This window comes from Dunckerocampus dactyliophorus, chromosome 14 (genome assembly GCF_027744805.1).
Source record: "Dunckerocampus dactyliophorus isolate RoL2022-P2 chromosome 14, RoL_Ddac_1.1, whole genome shotgun sequence".
Classification (NCBI taxonomy): domain Eukaryota; kingdom Metazoa; phylum Chordata; class Actinopteri; order Syngnathiformes; family Syngnathidae; genus Dunckerocampus; species Dunckerocampus dactyliophorus.
Window position 1 is genome coordinate 15,587,609 of NC_072832.1, and position 17,400 is coordinate 15,605,008.

At 38.9% G+C, this 17,400-nt stretch overlaps 4 protein-coding genes and 1 long non-coding RNA gene across 5 annotated transcripts; 4 read left to right on the plus strand and 1 right to left on the minus strand.

Annotated features, from left to right (window-relative positions):
- Positions 1 to 485: 485 nt before the first annotated feature.
- LOC129194019 (dual specificity protein phosphatase 13-like) lies at positions 486 to 2,069 on the plus strand. Its single transcript, XM_054798902.1, has 3 exons — positions 486 to 688; positions 1,451 to 1,665; positions 1,733 to 2,069. The coding sequence occupies exons 1-3, from the start codon at positions 498 to 500 to the stop codon at positions 1,924 to 1,926; spliced, it is 600 nt and encodes a 199-aa protein (XP_054654877.1). The 5' UTR covers positions 486 to 497; the 3' UTR covers positions 1,927 to 2,069.
- A 1,896-nt stretch (positions 2,070 to 3,965) lies between these two features.
- Positions 3,966 to 9,590, minus strand: LOC129194045 (uncharacterized). The gene is made up of 4 exons (XR_008573673.1): positions 8,833 to 9,590; positions 8,509 to 8,692; positions 7,864 to 7,927; positions 3,966 to 4,335 (listed from the first exon to the last, which is right to left on the minus strand). It is a non-coding gene; the product is annotated as an uncharacterized LOC129194045 (long non-coding RNA).
- Positions 4,183 to 6,103, plus strand: LOC129194043 (dual specificity protein phosphatase 13-like). The gene is made up of 3 exons (XM_054798937.1): positions 4,183 to 4,352; positions 4,603 to 4,820; positions 4,889 to 6,103. The coding sequence occupies exons 1-3, from the start codon at positions 4,225 to 4,227 to the stop codon at positions 5,098 to 5,100; spliced, it is 558 nt and encodes a 185-aa protein (XP_054654912.1). The 5' UTR covers positions 4,183 to 4,224; the 3' UTR covers positions 5,101 to 6,103.
- On the plus strand, positions 6,205 to 9,749 carry dusp13a (dual specificity phosphatase 13a). The gene is made up of 4 exons (XM_054798938.1): positions 6,205 to 7,734; positions 7,867 to 7,992; positions 8,460 to 8,701; positions 8,771 to 9,749. Exons 2-4 carry the CDS (start codon positions 7,868 to 7,870, stop codon positions 8,983 to 8,985), a joined length of 582 nt encoding a protein of 193 aa, XP_054654913.1. The 5' UTR covers positions 6,205 to 7,734; position 7,867; the 3' UTR covers positions 8,986 to 9,749.
- Positions 9,750 to 12,171: 2,422 nt separating this feature from the next.
- Positions 12,172 to 16,407, plus strand: LOC129194041 (dual specificity phosphatase 29-like). The gene is made up of 4 exons (XM_054798936.1): positions 12,172 to 12,279; positions 12,622 to 12,809; positions 15,639 to 15,862; positions 15,941 to 16,407. Exons 2-4 carry the CDS (start codon positions 12,631 to 12,633, stop codon positions 16,162 to 16,164), a joined length of 627 nt encoding a protein of 208 aa, XP_054654911.1. The 5' UTR covers positions 12,172 to 12,279; positions 12,622 to 12,630; the 3' UTR covers positions 16,165 to 16,407.
- Positions 16,408 to 17,400: the final 993 nt, after the last annotated feature.

Genomic DNA, 17,400 nt, shown 5'->3' on the forward strand with positions numbered 1-17,400 from the left:
ATTATTATTAGTAGTAGTAGTAGTAGTACTAATGGTATTAAAACAAGACCTGTAGAGAAATTAGAGCGAGCTTGTTAAATAAATGTACTATTATAACCCCAGAAAGCTATTATAATACATCACAAGACTTTATTTGCATAAGTCACTTAAAATAATAAAAATAACAATTATTTTTCACATACATAACAATGTTACAATATTATCATACAGTCTATTGGACTTTGTTCTTTACATTTAATGTTGTGTTTTTCATCATTGCCATGGCTTTTCTTTGCTGATAAGTTGGAAAACACCATAAAAAACCCTATAAAGGGTTAATGGAAGCTAGCTAGCTGTGATTTTGCCTTCACTAGCGTAATTGGAAACATTCCCATGAGAGTCCTTGTACTGCCAAATGCCTCCACCTGTCTTTAGCAGTCATGTGGAGTGTAAGTGTACACAGGACAGTGATGTGTGTTTTAGTTTTGTCTTCAGTTTGACAAAAACTCTCCTAAGTCATGAGTGGTGTGTCAGCTGTGAAATGCAAACCTGAAGACTCCAGGAAGGGAAGAGAAGATGACACGGAAGGTGACCCCTTGACAACAGAGGTCAAACCGTCTCTGGAGGAACTGGTGGAGGTTTTACATGCAGCGCCACGCTCCTGTCGCCATGGAGATGAGGTGTGGCCTAACCTGTACCTGGGAGACATGTGAGTATGCTGCACACCGGGGCTATTCAAAGTGTGGCACCTGGGTCATTTGCGCCCGTATCTAGTTTTTTATTCACCCGCAACGTATTCTACACATAAAATGAAACATGGCTTGCATTATAACATTGCGAAGAAGGTTTAGGGCTGCACTGAAAAGAACAAAAAAGGTTGCTGAGAATATAATAAGCATAGCATGCACACGTGTTAAGGTTTATGCAACAGCTGACCTACAGTAAATTCATAGCATTGGTAATTACTGAAAACATTTTTCATCGCATCCAAATTGTTTTTTAATGCGAAAATGAAATTATTGCTGTCATCTGAGAATTTTCTAATTTAATATTTTACACACAAAAAAACAGTAATGCACATTATTATTTTTTATTATTTTATATTAAGGGATTGTTTTTGGATTTAATCTTGCGCATGATATAACAGATAAGTTGCACAAACCATACACCGAGTAAGATGTAAGATGTATTCCTTAACAGAAAAAATGTTTTTTTTAAGGCCAAAGGGGACCACCGAGAATACCAAGTTATTTGGTTATTGTGTGTCAAAGGACTGTTTTGTTGTTTATTCGTTATTTGTCACCGAAATAACAATAATGGTTGTAGTTATGTTTTGTTTTCTGATTTTGGTGGTTTAATACATGTATCAAGTGCTGTACATTGAATTGGTTTTAGTGTGTTTAATAATATTAATTAAGTACACCAGCACCTGTACCTAATTAAATGAATGTTTATCATGCTGTTTTTTCAGGTTTATGTCTCATGATAAATATGGACTGTGGATGCTGGGCATCAGCCACGTGCTCAATGCATCACATGGTAAACTGTGCTGTAAAGGCAGCGATGACTTCTACGGAACCACAGTGAAATACTACGGCGTGCCTGCCAATGACCTGCCCACCTTTGACCTTTCGCCTTTCTTCTACCCTGCCGCTGACTTCATTGGCCAAGCTCTGATATCAGGAGGTACCATGTGACACTATATGCACCCCCGGTATTTGAACAGCCTCCAATAAATCTTCATCATTTCCAGGAAGGGTACTGGTGCACTGTGCTGTCGGTGTGAGTCGCTCAGCCACTTTGGTCCTAGCCTACCTGATGATTCACCATCACCTAAGTCTTACGTCCGCTATACAATGTGTGCAGCAGAAACGCTGGATCTTTCCAAACAGAGGCTTCCTGCGGCTGCTGATGACGCTGGAAAGAAACCTGAAGAGCCAAGACTGACCATGCTAAAATAAAAGTGCTTTAGAATAACTTACTAGATAACATTTGCACTATTCACAAAGTCAGTGAGTGTAAACGATGATTTATCTATCCAAGGGAACACAATATTATAACATTATTCTACATTAGCACAACAAATTACAACCTGATCTGGCAAGATTTGTCAGAGATTTAAGCATCTGAACATATTAAGTGAGGTTTACAATGATAAACATGCTTTTATTGTGCAAGGCACCATAGATGGTCATTTAGTTGGGTTTTTAAAAAGGACCATTATTCATTATCATCATTAAGAGGTTGGGGAACTACATTTTAGATGCTTCCCAGCCAATGAGTGAACACAATAATAAATACAGGTATAACAAAATGGGAAAGATTTACGTACATTATAACGATCTGATTTATCGTATCTATTATGTATTGTGCAAACTATGAAAGGAACAACATCAAATTAAAAGCACTAAATGAATACAGAGCCACCATCCACCAGTACAAGCCTGAAGGACCTTTTTCAGAGAGATGCACCACAAATATGTACATTAGAACTCAATAAGGTCGTCAAATTTTACCTTTATGTATTCCCACAACCAGAAAAATACACTAAGTCCCCTACTAACGAACATCCGATATGCGAACACTCGAAGATACGAACACAAGCCGACTGGTCTATTTTTTCATGTGTTTTGCCTAATACCTGTAAGTCCATATTTACTGTATACTGCTACATGCTTGACCAGCAGAGGGCACTGTGACACTGCTAATGGGACCAATAGATACAGGAAAACGAGGAAGAGGAGAGAGGAAGGATAAGAGTTTTATGATACAATTACTACTGCATCCAAACTCATATTTACATACATACGCATATACTGTATATGTAAACACGTACATGTAGTACCTATATCATTGGTAATATTACCTTTTCCCCGACTTAAGAACAATTCGACTTAAGAACGGTCGTCTGGAACCAGTTGTGTTCGTTAGTTGGGGACTTAGTGTACAGTAAAATAGTTTTATCTGTGCATCGTGAGAGAAGATGCATTGCAAAGTTAAATGGTGCATTCAAGGACCGTGGAACAAAGTCGCCGCATGCATTAAACATGCAAAAAATGTGATTTCTAACTATATATTAATTTTTGAATACAATGGCCCATATTTCCAAAATTAGGATCCCTTTACAAAAACAGGATGTAGTTATTTACAAATTATTTCATTTTTGTGTGGTTTTTTTTTCAATCATTGCACCTGAATGTTGCCCTCGGCCCGGTGATTGGGGACCCCTGCCTTACAGCATGCTTGGGGCTATGATGTGCTCTTTTAAACATTTGAAAATACTGTAAGAATGACACTTTTATACAATTAGCTTCTTTATGTTTTAATGTCTACATCGTATCGTTTGTACACTGTATCAAATTGTTCTGTTTTTAAAATATATCGTTTTTTTAATCGTATCTTAACCCGTGTATCTAGACGCGTATGGAAGGGTTTACCACAGAGATTTACATCCCTACTTATTATAGATCAAAACGTCTATCTGTGATTAATTGCGATTAATTATGAGTTAACTATGGACAAAATGCAACAAGCAATTAAGTAGTGATAGTGATTAATAGTGATTAAATATTTTGATTAAATATCGTGATTGACAGCCCTCATTTTAAAAGCTGAAAGATAAAATATAAAGCGTAAAGACATGTCATAAAAATTCCAAAATCAAATAAAATAAAGAATGAAATCAAGTACAACCCACCCAATAATGGTGCCAATCAAATTCTCAGACATAATTATATTATTCTTTACTGGACTGTAATATAAAGGAAAACATTGTATAGTGAATTTAAAATAGTTTAAATTAATAGTTATAATTAATAATTGTAATAATTGAAATAAATAAATACATATAGCAATAAAATATTGTATCAATCATCTAAAAACAATTACTTTTAAAATGTTTAAATATATAGATACAGTTTATAGAATAGTATAATAGTATATACAGTATATATATAAAATTCATGAACAATAAAAAAAACGAGTGTCATTTATAAAAAGCTGCTGACAGGAAGTTGCACATAAATAAGTAAAGAGAAAAATCCTTCCAACAATACTGCTCGAGTGACCTCGGCGTCTCAGTCTTGGACCTTTGGCCGTCACACAACATCATACGAGAAAACACTGAGCTAATTTTGGCATTCAAACAAGCACCTGCTGATGTCCTTCACTGTGCAGTGAGCAGCCTTTGGCAGTGACCGGCATTCGACTCAAACAGTGTTATGGTTCTCCGCCGATGAGGACAGAATGTCAGGACGCAAAGAGCAGCAACACGACCTGGTGCTCATTAAAGAACTGGAGCTCATTTTGGATTCCTGCACTCTGGAGCTCACAGCAGTGGATGAAGTCTGGCCCAACCTGTACATTGGAAACATGTGAGTCATGCCTCAATACGGCTTGTCTAATATTTAGCTTACCTAATTTAGCTACTTCATTTACATGCTCACTGAGCTGAAGTCTGATGGTTTGAACTCTAGGTTTTGTTTGTCTTTTGAGTCATATGTTTTCAGGAAATTGTTGGTGTTATTGTGAGTTCAGGAGTGCAATCTTTTTACTTAAAGAATAAAATAATATTCACATTCAGACAGCCCACAGTACATGTATATTTGTGTATGTTTGTCCCAGAGCTATAGCACAAAACAAAAAGACTTTATCTAAGCTGGGCATCACTCACGTCTTGAACGCTGCTCACTCCAAGCAAGGTAGCATCGGTGATCAAAGATTTTACGGCAACGCTTGTGTTTACTGTGGAATACCAGGAGAAGACTCGGACCACTTTGACCTGAGCCAGTACTTCAAACCTGCAGCGGACTTCATCCATAAAGGCCTGAAGTGTGATCATGGTAAGCATGAGTCACCTCCGCCACAGACGGTGTTTAACTCCCATGCTTGTCATTTTCATCCTTTTCAGGAAAAGTGCTGGTGCATTGCATTATGGGTATGAGCCGCTCTGCCACTTTGGTGCTGGCCTATCTGATGATGCGTCAGCGTTTGTCTCTCCAGGATGCTCTGAAGCATGTCGTCCAAAAGAGAGCCATTTACCCGAATAGGAACTTTATGATGCTCCTCCACAAGTTGGGTGAACAGCTGGCATTCAAAAGGAAGATGTGTCCCTTACTCTGACACCTCCCCAAGGTGGCTCAAAAGAAAATCTCCTTATAGACATCACAGAGTGTATGGTGATGCTTACGGCCTTTAATTCCACACGATCATGATTTTCATGCAGCAAAATGTCAATACACGTCAACAGCTTTGTATGTGCAACTTTTAAAGAAAATCCCACAAAATACAATGTTTGTTTTAATGTTTTTTTAAAGAGTGCACACACACTTTACCATGCACTGCTTTGTTTTTAAAATTGACGACCAACGCAACTGTAATATTTGTTATTATATAAGGGAACAAATTATTAATATTATATCGTATTATTTATCAAAAAAGAATCGTCCAGGACTAATCTTCACCTATTGTAGCCTCAAAGCATCTTTGATTTTCTTTTTAAATTATGTAATAATTAGGGCTGTCAAATGATTAACATTTTTCATCAGATCAATCACAGTTTTCAAATTAATTAATCATGATTAATCACCATTTGCAACTACGTCTGAAGTACGTCCATTTTTATTGTATTTTATTCAAAGAAAGATAAAAGACAGGACGGGATTGTAATATATTTGTATGTACAAACAGCTTCAAATCAACTGAAAATGTAAATCAAGCTAAAAGACAGCACACATGTCTGAAAATGTATTTACCTAACACTGGTTTCTATAGCAGAACATTTGAATCACACGTTAGCCGTGTTATTATGAGCAATGAGGGGCTGCATTCAAAGACACCACGTATATGCGCATAACACATATACACATATACGCATAACATAGACGTTGTTGTGAGGTTCGGAGTGTCTGTGAATGCATCTCGCCGTAGTGGGGTTAAGTCACTGTTGATGCACAACACTGCTGATGGGGATGTCATACAACTTCATGTCAAAAAATCCAACCTGTTCCTTTAATATAATGAATTTGTTTATTGATTATATAAAATTGATTATATAAATATAAAATTAACCAAGTGAAAAAGGAATTAAAAAATTAAATAAATAATAACACAATCCTTTATGTGTTATTTTATATATATATATATATATACATACATACATACATATAAATACAGTAGTACCTTGCATAACGTAAACCTCCTTTTACGTAAATTCCACTGAACGTAAAGAATTTATGTAAAGTTTTTGCATCGTATTACGTAAAAAAATTCCATTTAACGTAAAGCGTCAAGTTGGTGCAAGTTCAGAAATTCGATTTAGTTTTAGTTTTAGTGTTACTGTACAGTCATTAAGTTACAAATTAAAATTTTGCACACAGCATTATCGTGTGGTGCGTGTGCGTTTGTCTGTGAGACCAGCTGACTCTTAGACTCTTTGAGTCGCGTTTCGACTCAGGCTAGTCCTTCTCCTCTTCCTCGTCCTACTCCTGCCTCCACTTGCGTGCTCCTGATCAAGACATCTCGTGAACGGTAAGATTGTTTTTGTTTATCAGTTTTATTCATTTACAGTAATCTTATTTATTACCTTATTTTATATTGGAATGTTACTGTACTATGTTTATGCTAACGTTTTCTTATATTTTCCCACCATGTTTGGTGGACTTTGAATATTTTGAAGGGCCAAAGGGGTGAGTTTGGGAAGATCTTGGAACGGATTAGGCTATTTACATGTATTTTACGCTTCGTATAATGTAAAAACCCTATAATATAAAGGTTCTCGGAACGGATTATTTACGTTGTAGGGGCGTCTATTGTAGTAATAATGATAACAATGCAATTTGTGATGATTGGTAATTTATAGTTTCTAAACTAAATAAAAACGTTGGAAAAATAATTCATTAAAATAATTAATTAAAAATAATTTCATTATTCTATTAGTAGTAGCAGTAACAGTAGTATCATGTGCATCATTTAGTTTGACCAAAGGCCAAATGCTTTGAAAGTACTTCATATACATTTTGAAGAAAACCTACAATTTGATAAATAACGAAATACGTGGTTGGCATATCGGCCTCACAATCAGGAGATCAAGGGTTCAAATCTCTGTTTGACAATCTCTGTGTGGAGTTTGCATGTTCTCCTTGTGTTTATATGGGTTTTCTCATAGGTCCCCATACATCCCATGTATGTTAATGCACTGCAGGTTAATTGGAGACTCCGAATTGAGATTTAGCTGTGATTGTGAGTGTAAAAGGTTGTTTGTCTAAATGTGGGTAGATGGGTCATGGGTTGAAAATGCAGTACAGTATTGAAAATGAATGAATGAATATTATTATTATTAATCACTGTCATTAATATTATAGTAGAATATTTTGTTAGTAAAATTTTATTATTAGTACTGTAGTAATTGACTGTGTTTCTCAACAGGTCAGATGCTGTAAAAAAAAACATCATATAGTACAGCCAGGTAATGCCTGCTACAACCTTAGTCATATTTCTCCATGGAGACAGGCAGTGGACAGCAGTGCAGCGATACACATGTTACATAACCACTCAAATGCTAAAGTTCAATGGATAAAGCCACATTGTTTTTTCATCAGAAACCTGGGGCGTATTGTCACAGTCGAACAGGTTGCATTAAAACTGTCGAGGGATGGTGTTTGTTTGCAATGACTGATATGACTGCAGAGCTATAAAAGGAAAGCAGCGAGCTTTTCAAGGGGAAGCCCGATGAAGAGCTGCGAGCACACACTAAAGGTTTGCACTGCCTCAGAGTGAGCTAAATTCTTTTTTGCCGTCTTTTTGCAATCCTCTCTCTCTAGGAAATACAAGGAAAGTGACATTTTTATGTGACTTTGGTGTTGTTTGTGTTGCGTGTGTGTGTACCAGAATGTCTCTCAGGGATCCATCATACGAGCCTCCCTCTGTGTCAGAGCTACAGGAGCTTCTCCTAAAAGACAGACGACCCACTGGGCATGTCAATCAAGTCTGGCCCAACCTTTACATTGGCAACCAGTATGTGTGAGACCATGCACATGCACACACACACACACACACACACACGGGCACGTATGTGTACACACACACACATGCACACACCTTAATATGAACATCCTTGCAAAAGCTGCCTTTTTCCCATGATGTACCGCAACCTCTTTCACACAGATATCCCACAAAATTGTTCCATCAAGTCATCAAAGTAAAAGTACCTTTTACACAGAACCCAGCCAATTAGGATAGATGAGAGTTGCATTGTGTTGCCTTATGGAGAAGTAACAGAGGCGGGACGGTGCCTGTGTATGTGTCGTGTTCCTGTGTGTAAGCGAACACAGTTGTGGCAATATCCTGCTTTGCTGGGTTCTGTGGCACAGACGAATAAGTGCTTGATCTTTTAGCTCTGATGCAGCAATTTTACAGGATTTCTGTGTGAAAGGGTCTTTAATTGAGATGTTGTGGTGGTGAATGAGGTGAATATGTTTCAGAGTTACAGCCCGCGACAAGTCAACACTCCACACTCTGGGAATCACTCACATTGTAAACGCAGCTCATGGATCCCCACATAACAGCCAGTGGCCGCATTTCATTGTCCACACGGGGCCCCGCTTCTACAGAGACATGCTCGTGGACTATTACGGAGTAGAGGCTGATGATTCAGTGGACTTCATCCTGAGTCCCTTCTTCTACCCAACAGCACGATACATTAGCAGGGCACTGGCTGATGGAGGCAAGTTCAGCTGAGCAGTGCATGTGCATTTTGTCTTGGTTAACTAAACAGTGAGTGTGTCTGTCCCAGGGCGAGTGTTAGTCCACTGCCTGATGGGTGTGAGTCGCTCTGCCACACTGGTGTTGGCTTACCTCATGATCTGTGAAGATCTGAGCCTCAGGGAGGCGGCGGCTGCTGTCAGGACTCACCGAGACATCTGTCCGAACTCGGGCTTCCTGCAGCAGTTACGCCATCTAGATGTGAGCATGGAGAGGGAGAGGAGGAGACGGCAACAAACACAATGAAGGTGGCTACAATGTAGGTAACTAGATGCTAACTAGATCAAGTGGATTCCTGCAAGATCACAATCAACACGGGTCAGCAGCTCTCTGATTAACTTGTAATGGAATACTATAGTCTAGTGTAGTATGACATTTACTGTATTCTTTCTTCAGCCTTGCTACAGTACACATGCAATTCTAAGACACTTCTGCACAGAAACAGTCAGAATCAAAAACTGGTATGAACTTATCATCTTATGTCGTCCTCCATAAACCAGGGGCTTGTACGATGAAGCAGGATGTCTTCATATCCAGGATAAGCTGGAGGATTAACTCTGGATATGTTTGGGGATACAGAGAGGTCAGAGTCAAGCAAAACACCCCCTACTGAATAAGACATCAGAGTCCATAACATCCCTGAATTAGCTCGACCCCGACAAAGAGCCACAAAAATAGGGGTGCCCAAAGTGCAGCCCAGGGTCCATCCACGGCCCCTGGTTCATTGTCATTGCATCACTGCAGAAACAAAATACAATTTTAAAAAACTGCCAAAATTGTAAAAATAGAGCAAAGGCACAATGAGAAAAAGCTGAAATGTTGACAACAACAACCAATAATAACACAAAGCCTTTTATGTAAAGACAAAGCTTTTTATATGTATCACTTTTCACTTTATTTTAAAAACCTTTCTCCAAAATAAATAAAGAAATATATCTTTGTATCTATACATATAATTTAAAATATATAGTATATATTATTTTCTAGGCATATATACCCTGGTTGCAAGGAGGGTGGGTTTGGGGGGAATTAAAATTTTGGATGGGTTTGTGTAAATTTTCTGTTGAGCAGCTTGTCATGTTAATATGCTGAGTCCAACTGTGTTCTTAATGTATTTTTTATCACAAAATGTCCTTGTTAGCATCCTATTAGCTTGCCGCTATGTGGAGCCCAGTTGCCCGTCTATGATGTCATCAACAATTGACTCTGTAGTCCTTTGCTAACTTACACAGTTAAGTGCCAAGTCTTAATAATGTTAACAAAAAACAAGTTTTGTACAATTATAGATTTACATGCATGAAACAATTCTAAATGCATATAAATTATGTATGAAAGGGATAAATAAACATTTTTGGTTACTTTTCACACCAACTCTAAATTGTCCACAGGTATGAATGTGAGTGTGATTGGCTGGCGACCAGTCCAGGGTGTACCCTGGCCTCTCGTCCGAAGTCAGCTGGGATAGGCTCCAGCATACCCCCACGACCCTAGTGAGGATAAGCGGCATAGAAAATGGATGGATGGGTTACTTTTAACTTCATTGAAGATGTGATTGACACAAATTGAGAGACACAATGTAGCAGCGAGATCAACACAGACGCCACCTTTGTGTTTTGCTGTGAGTTATTTCTTGAATTCAACAGTGTTTTTCACCATCAATATGAAATGCTCACCCCTGCAACTTTCTTTAGCTCCATTTTGGGTTTTTTTTTGCAGCCATGATCAAAAGAAAAGCACAGACTCGAGGTGAGAAACACTATTAAAGGAGTAACTCACGGTAAAACACAAAGGTGGTGTCCATGTTAATCTCGCTGCCATCGTGTCTTTGTCTCACGTCTTCACTGAAGGTAAAAGTAACCTTAAATGTTCACTTTATCCCTTTCATTCATAATTTAAATGTATTCATGTGCATTTAAAATTGCTTTCTGCATGTAAAACTATAATTGTAAAACTATAAAAATGTGTTTTGTGTTAACACTTTTGGCTTTCTGAAACTGATTAATTGGATTTACATTATTTCTTATGGGAGAGTTTTGTTAGAGTTGGATCCTCTGGAACGGATTAATGATGTTAACCAAGGTTTCGCTGTACAATGGTACCTCGCTTTTCGTCATGAATTCGTTCCAAAACGTCAGACAAAAACCAAAATGTACGACAACAGAAGAAAGAAACAATAGGAAATAATGCCTTTCCAGACAGCCAAAAATATACTTTAACACTCAAACTCCCAAGGCAGTCATTTTGATGTACCCATAGGACCCTGACTTTTCCTAAATGTGTGTATATTTTATTCTAACATTGTTTTATCATTAAAATTTCAAAACACAAAAGAGTTCTGAGTATTACTACCTCGAATGACCATAGCAGTCAAATTGACTGCCTGATTTTTACAGGGGGGTGTCAATTTCACTATTTGCTACATTTTTCCCCACCCTTCCTCCTGCTCTATTGGCTGTTTGTTTTTATGCTCTGTGATGCTAAAACCTAGCTGTAGCGAATGACAAGTAGAAAGAAGGTGACAGCTATGGAGGCTTTAGCCATGCTTCACAGAAAATGGTTGCAATTCGAGTTTGCATGTGTAATTGCAGAGAAGTTATGTTGTGTCAATTCAATCAAACACTCAATCACTATAGTTTTCATTTAGTGTCCTGATGTGTTTTTTATCTATTCCACCAATTTATTTTTAGATCTTTTTAATGATAATCCAAATTATATACAAAGAGTCAAAATGACTGCTATGGTCATTCTAGTAGTTGCATGAACATTTACATAACTTTTAACTGCACTGAATACTCTTGTCGAAGATGGCGAGGAGCGTTGAGGGACGAGGCGAGGGAAGAGAGAGGAGGTTATCCACTCCAACAACAACTTGTCAATATCTTAGTTTGTGATCTCTGTTTCTTTACCTTTTTCGCAACATTAGCTTCTATGATTTCTTCTTTCTTCGCCAGGAGTAAACATACTGTTGATGTGTGCGTATTTCTTTGGGCACCAAAAGCCCATGTTAACTGACTGTACACTCCAAGTTAATTTGTGAAAAATAAAGATTGTTTGTCCACGGTGCTGTTGATGGAGGTGTCCATCTTTTCAAGGAAAATCTAAACATTCTTTCCAAAACATAAGACAACTGGCTGTGTGTTATTTCCAGAAACAAGAATCAATCTGCTGTGTCATGCGATGTCTTCCACACCTGTCCCAACATTAGTACGATTCTCCACATAGCAATGATATAATCCACTATTCCCTTTAAATTGTTTTTCACTTGCACAGGGGCTTTACCACACAGAACAGGAGTCACAGTTGTCATACTGTATATGAGATGTCTCAAGCTACTAAAAAAGCAAGTGTGTGTGTTTGTGTCACGCTCATGTCAGGTGTTGTCTCATGGCAGGCAGCGGCCTAAAAATATCATGTTAAACACAGAGAGAGCAGTTACTATTCCCCTATGTGTACCCTCCTGTAGACTGCAGAGGAAAACACACATGCACACACTTCAGATCTTGAATCTGTAGTCCTGCATGACGAGGAAACACAGGAGGGGTAAGTGACATTTTTTGCCCTTTATAGGAATTTAAATAATCTAAAGGAGCTGTAAAAGGCCATTTAAAGTCCCTAAATCTGTGACATTAACACATAGCAGCCTATGGCTGATGTGCATTGATGATTTAATGAATTGCCACGATATGTAGATAAAATTATATACATATAAGTAGTATATACATAGTATATATGTATAAGTAGTATATGTACTGTGTACAAAACCCATTTAAGAGTAAATGTGTTCATTCATGGCAAAGTAATCCAATGTATGCATTGTAACTACTACAAAAGTGTACTGCATAGTTCCTATTTTCAATTATTTATTTTCTCCCTGGTCCTCAGAGGTGAATTATGACCTCCTGTGTGATAAAATCCAGAGGAAAGAACCCCTATGCAGCTGTCCAGGTGGACCCAGATAGTGACTACATCACACCAGGTACACTTGACCTGGAGCAGCTCTTCTGGACCGGCCCCAGTGCTCAGTATGCACACGTCAACCAAGTTTGGCCCAATGTCTTCATAGGGGATGAGTGAGTAAATGTAAAGTAATCAGAGAAAGAAAAATAACCATATATAGAATTAGCCATGAATAAAAAAAAGTAAAAATAAAATAAAAAAAAAAAATGGAAGTCTGAAGGAATTGGGAATCACCCATGCTGCTGCAAAGAAGTGAAATAATAGGAGGGAAAAAAGGAAAAAACTTGTAAAAAGTCAAAGGGAAATATACAAATAAAATAAAATGTAACTAAAGGGTGCGTCGAGGAAAAGGCTTCTTGAGACGTCATCTGTACTTCTGTGAAGAAGGTGTCGGACGTTTCGCTCCTCATCCGAAGAGCTTCGTCAGCGAACTAATAAGTGCTGGTAGCTTAGGCCTTAAATACAGTACGAGTGGGCGGAATTGGTGTGCCAACACCCTCCTCCTATTGGTTCGTTACACTAAGCCTGGGCGGAGTAGTGGTATAATCCTATCCTGTTATTAACACCTCCGATAAAAGGGAAGTGTCGCTCCCTGAATTGGGTATGAACGACTCTGATACTGGCTCGTTAGCATCTATTGTTCTGGCTCGGCCCTGGATTCACCTCATTTGCAAGACTAAGAGCTGTGGGTTTTGGTCTCAGTAACCTGCTGAACACAGGGTCCAAATTAAACCTCAAACCACCATTCCGATTCAATGATGGGTTCTGTTGTTTGACAAAAATAGCTTCCTTTACTCCTCTTTCAAACCATCTGTTTTCTTTGGCCAAAATCTTTACCTCGCTGTCCTGAAAAAAGTGATTGGTAGCTTTCAGGTGTAGATGTACTGCTGATTGAGGCCCACTAGAATTGTCCCTGCGATGTTGATAAAGCCTTTTTTGGAGCATTTGCTTAGTTTCCCCAATGTAGTGCTCTTTGCATTCCTCATCTTTACAGTGGATGGAATAGACCACATTGCTTTGTTTCTGGTTTGGAGCCTTGTCTTTAGGATGCACTAATTTTTGTCTCAGGGTATTTACTGGTTTGAAATAGGTAGGAATTTTGTGTTGCCATAAGATCCTCTGGAGTTTTTCGGCAACCCCTGCTACATAAGGGACTACCACTCCTCTCCTTTTTGCTTCTGTGGGCTTTTGGGTTTCTTTCCCTACTCTCTTCTTTTGACATTTGTTAAAAGCCCACCGTGGGTACCCACAGGTTGAGAGCGCTCTCCGGACATGTTGGGTCTACTTTTTCTTTCCCTCAGCACTAGTTGGTATTTGTTCCGCTCTATGTTGGAGGGTCCTAATAACCCCTAGTTTATGTTGTAGTGGATGGTTTGATTCAAAAAGCAGGTATTGGTCAGTGTGAGTGGCCTTTCTAAAGACCTCTGTAAGTAGCTGTCTGTCCTTTCCTATAATTACCTTGCAGTCTAAGAAGGCTAGTTGGTTTTCTTTAGTGTCCTCGCGAGTAAATTTGATATTGGTGTCCACCGGATTGATGTGATCTGTGAAAGACTGAATTTCTTGTTTTTTGATTATGACAAAGGTGTCATCCATGTATCTAAACCAGTGCCTTGGTTTTGTCCCTGAGAAGGATGTGAGAGCCTGTTTCTCCATCTCTTCCATGTACAGATTCGCCACTATGGGTGAGACTGGTGAGCCCATAGCACAACCATGAATTTGTCTGTAGAATTTCCCTCTAAACTGAAAATATGTGGTGTTAAGGCAAATTTCCAGTAATTGGCAGATGTGGTCAGCACTAAGTTTTGTTCTCCGATGCAGAGTTGAGTCCTCGAGCAGTCTCTTCCTCACCACCGAGACTGCTGCTGAGGTGGGGACAGATGTGAAAAGTGAAGTCACATCATAAGACACCAAAGTTTCCTCTGGCTCCAATCTGAGGTCTTTGATGCTCGCCACAAACCCTTTTGTGTTCTCTATATGATGATCAGTGTTGCCTACCAATGGGGATAAGACTGTTTTTACATATTTCGCTACATTGTACGTGGTAGAGTCAATGCTACAGACAGTGGGTCTGAGGGGAAACCCTTCCTTGTGGATTTTTGGAAGGCCATAGATACATGGTGTAGCCTCCCCAGGGTATAACCTATGATACATCTGTCTGTCAATTAGTTCTTCCTTCTCTAACTTTTGGAGACAGTGTATGATTTCTTTCTTATACCTACTGGATGGGTCCCTTTTAAGTTGCTCATATGTGTTGGCATCACTAATTAGACTTGTTATTTTTTCTTCATAGTCCAATGTGTTGAGAACCACTGTGCATCTGCCCTTATCAGCTGGTAAGATGGTGATGCTCTCATCTTTCTGCAGAGCCGCTAATGCTTTCCTCTCACCTAACGTGATATTGGACGGTGGTGGTTTGGCACTACTGAGAAGGGCCGATATTCTCAGACGAAGGTCCCCTGCCTCTGTTCTAGAAAGGTTATTGTTCCTGATGGCCGATTCAGCTGCTGTGATATAGTCTACTGTGGGTATCGTTTTAGGAGTCACTGAGAAGTTGAGACCCTTGGTTAATACTGCCTTCTCTGTCTCCGAGAGGCTTCTGTCTGACAGATTTTTAAAGGGTGCGTGTTGATCAAACACACATCAAAAAATATATTCATTTAAATACAATTTAAATAAATGTTTTTTTATAATTAATTGTGACAGTGGAACTACGTGCATGAAAAAGAAAATTAAATTAAAGCATGCGTTGCTTGGAAACATGACAACTGTGGAAAAAAACCTGCTCTGAAATTGGAATTTGGTATTACGCATCAATGCTGCAGAAGGGAATAACATGGGCAAAAAAAAAGAAAAAAAAATAATAAAAGTAATATTTGAAAAAAGCCTAAATTAAATGAAATAGAATTAACTTAAATTAAAGGACATCTACTGTTTGGAAACAGGAAGACAGCTCTGGAGCGACCTGGTCTGAAGGAATTGGGCATCACGCATGTGCTGAATGCCGCAGAGGGGAAGTGGAACAATGTGCTGACTGGTGCAGATTACTACACTGACTTGGACATCCAGTATTTTGGTGTGGAAGCTGATGATAAACCCACCTTCGACATCTCCCAATTCTTCTGCAAGGCGACACACTTCATCAGCGAGGCCCTGCACCAACCACAGAGTAAGTCAACAGTATTTGGACTTATTTTACAAGCTTGTAAAACCAATTACAGTATCATCATCCTTTGACTTGTTCCAGACAAAGTGTTGGTGCACTGTGTGATGGGTCGCAGCAGGTCAGCCACTCTGGTCTTGGCCTACCTGATGATGGAGCACAGCTTGACTGTGGTGGATGCTATTGAGCATGTGCGACAGCGCCGCTGCATCCTGCCCAACCATGGCTTCCTAAAGCAGCTCAGAGCTCTGGACATCACACTACAAGAGGAGAAGCTCAGACTAAAAAGACAGACGCAAGACATATAATGGGATCATATACTGACTGCAGGATAAAAAAAAAACAATTAAAAAACAGTGGATCTATTACCTCATTCTTATCTAATTCAACGATGGTTGTGTCTAGTAAATGTGCAAGTGATGGGGTTTCTTAGAAGACAAAAATAGTCGCTGTACAATGAAAAGCAGGAGTTGCCACAATTGTTTTCCCATTTTATCAAAATTATTAAATAATTTTTGCATTCACTTGCTAAATGGCACCACTTACTGTACAACAGTTAATGTGAACTGTGGTTTTATCACATTTCTCTCTTTTTAAACACTCTCAGAGTTCAAATTTAATTTGAATTTTAATATCAATTTACAAGATTGGACACAAGAAATTAAGTGGCTTGTCCTGGCACCGTTAGGCTGTAGCGTTTTTGTATCCTTGTTAAAACATATTCCTCCTTGTCGTCCTCTATGAACCGAAGATTCATTTACAGTATACCAGGCGCCCTCCAGCCGCATATCTTCTGCCTTCATTCAGCATGTAGGATCGCTAGCAGCTGGCGATCATACAACAGGAAACAGGCAGTCCTGCACAAGGAGAGTGATTGACAATGGTCTACAGCCAATCAGAATGCAGAACAGAATGGGCGGGTTCTCCCTTAGCCAATCAGGACTGTTGTGGCTCTATATTTACTGAGACGAACCGGACACTCTTCAACTCTCACATGAGTATACAACTCCCCCTACCTGTAGCAGTAGTAAATACAATAACAGACACATAAAACAGAGCACCGATAGATCACTCTCACCACAAGGACTCAGAACACAATGCGCGTTTATACGCTGTTAAGAAAAACATGTAAAAATTGCACTTAAAAAAAAATCTGAAAGAGCGAATCTGTGTAAGGTGAACTGCGATGTAGCGAGGGTGCACTGTACGTACAATGTTGAGACCATCAGACAAAAACACAGAACAACAAATGGTTCACAGTGATTAATTACTTTTAACTGAATGCGCAATGAGCTTTTAAATGGTTAAAAGCTGCTTTTATTAGTCGGGCTAATGCATCGGTTCTCAATAACCGTCTGTCATGCCCCCACTGGGAAACAAATGTTTTTGCACCTCCCCCCCGATTTGAAATACTATTGAGAAACTGATAAAAGCTATTTATTTATCTGTACTGTACAGACTGAACTCAAAACAGGAAAAAAAATGGAGCGCAGTGAAGCATACAAGCGTATTCAAGAGTCAAATTGCCTGCCAAGTATGATAAA

Coding starts and splice junctions, on each gene's coding strand:
- LOC129194019 (XM_054798902.1), top strand. CDS start 498: ATGAGTGGTGTGTCAGCTGTGAAATGCAAACCTGAAGACTCCAGGAAG. Junction 689..1,450: donor AACCTGTACCTGGGAGACAT/GTGAGTATGCTG, acceptor CTGTTTTTTCAG/GTTTATGTCTCATGATAAAT. Junction 1,666..1,732: donor CCAAGCTCTGATATCAGGAG/GTACCATGTGAC, acceptor CATCATTTCCAG/GAAGGGTACTGGTGCACTGT.
- LOC129194043 (XM_054798937.1), top strand. CDS start 4,225: ATGTCAGGACGCAAAGAGCAGCAACACGACCTGGTGCTCATTAAAGAA. Junction 4,353..4,602: donor AACCTGTACATTGGAAACAT/GTGAGTCATGCC, acceptor TGTTTGTCCCAG/AGCTATAGCACAAAACAAAA. Junction 4,821..4,888: donor AGGCCTGAAGTGTGATCATG/GTAAGCATGAGT, acceptor CATCCTTTTCAG/GAAAAGTGCTGGTGCATTGC.
- dusp13a (XM_054798938.1), top strand. CDS start 7,868: ATGTCTCTCAGGGATCCATCATACGAGCCTCCCTCTGTGTCAGAGCTA. Junction 7,993..8,459: donor AACCTTTACATTGGCAACCA/GTATGTGTGAGA, acceptor AATATGTTTCAG/AGTTACAGCCCGCGACAAGT. Junction 8,702..8,770: donor CAGGGCACTGGCTGATGGAG/GCAAGTTCAGCT, acceptor TGTCTGTCCCAG/GGCGAGTGTTAGTCCACTGC.
- LOC129194041 (XM_054798936.1), top strand. CDS start 12,631: ATGACCTCCTGTGTGATAAAATCCAGAGGAAAGAACCCCTATGCAGCT. Junction 12,810..15,638: donor AATGTCTTCATAGGGGATGA/GTGAGTAAATGT, acceptor GTTTGGAAACAG/GAAGACAGCTCTGGAGCGAC. Junction 15,863..15,940: donor GGCCCTGCACCAACCACAGA/GTAAGTCAACAG, acceptor GACTTGTTCCAG/ACAAAGTGTTGGTGCACTGT.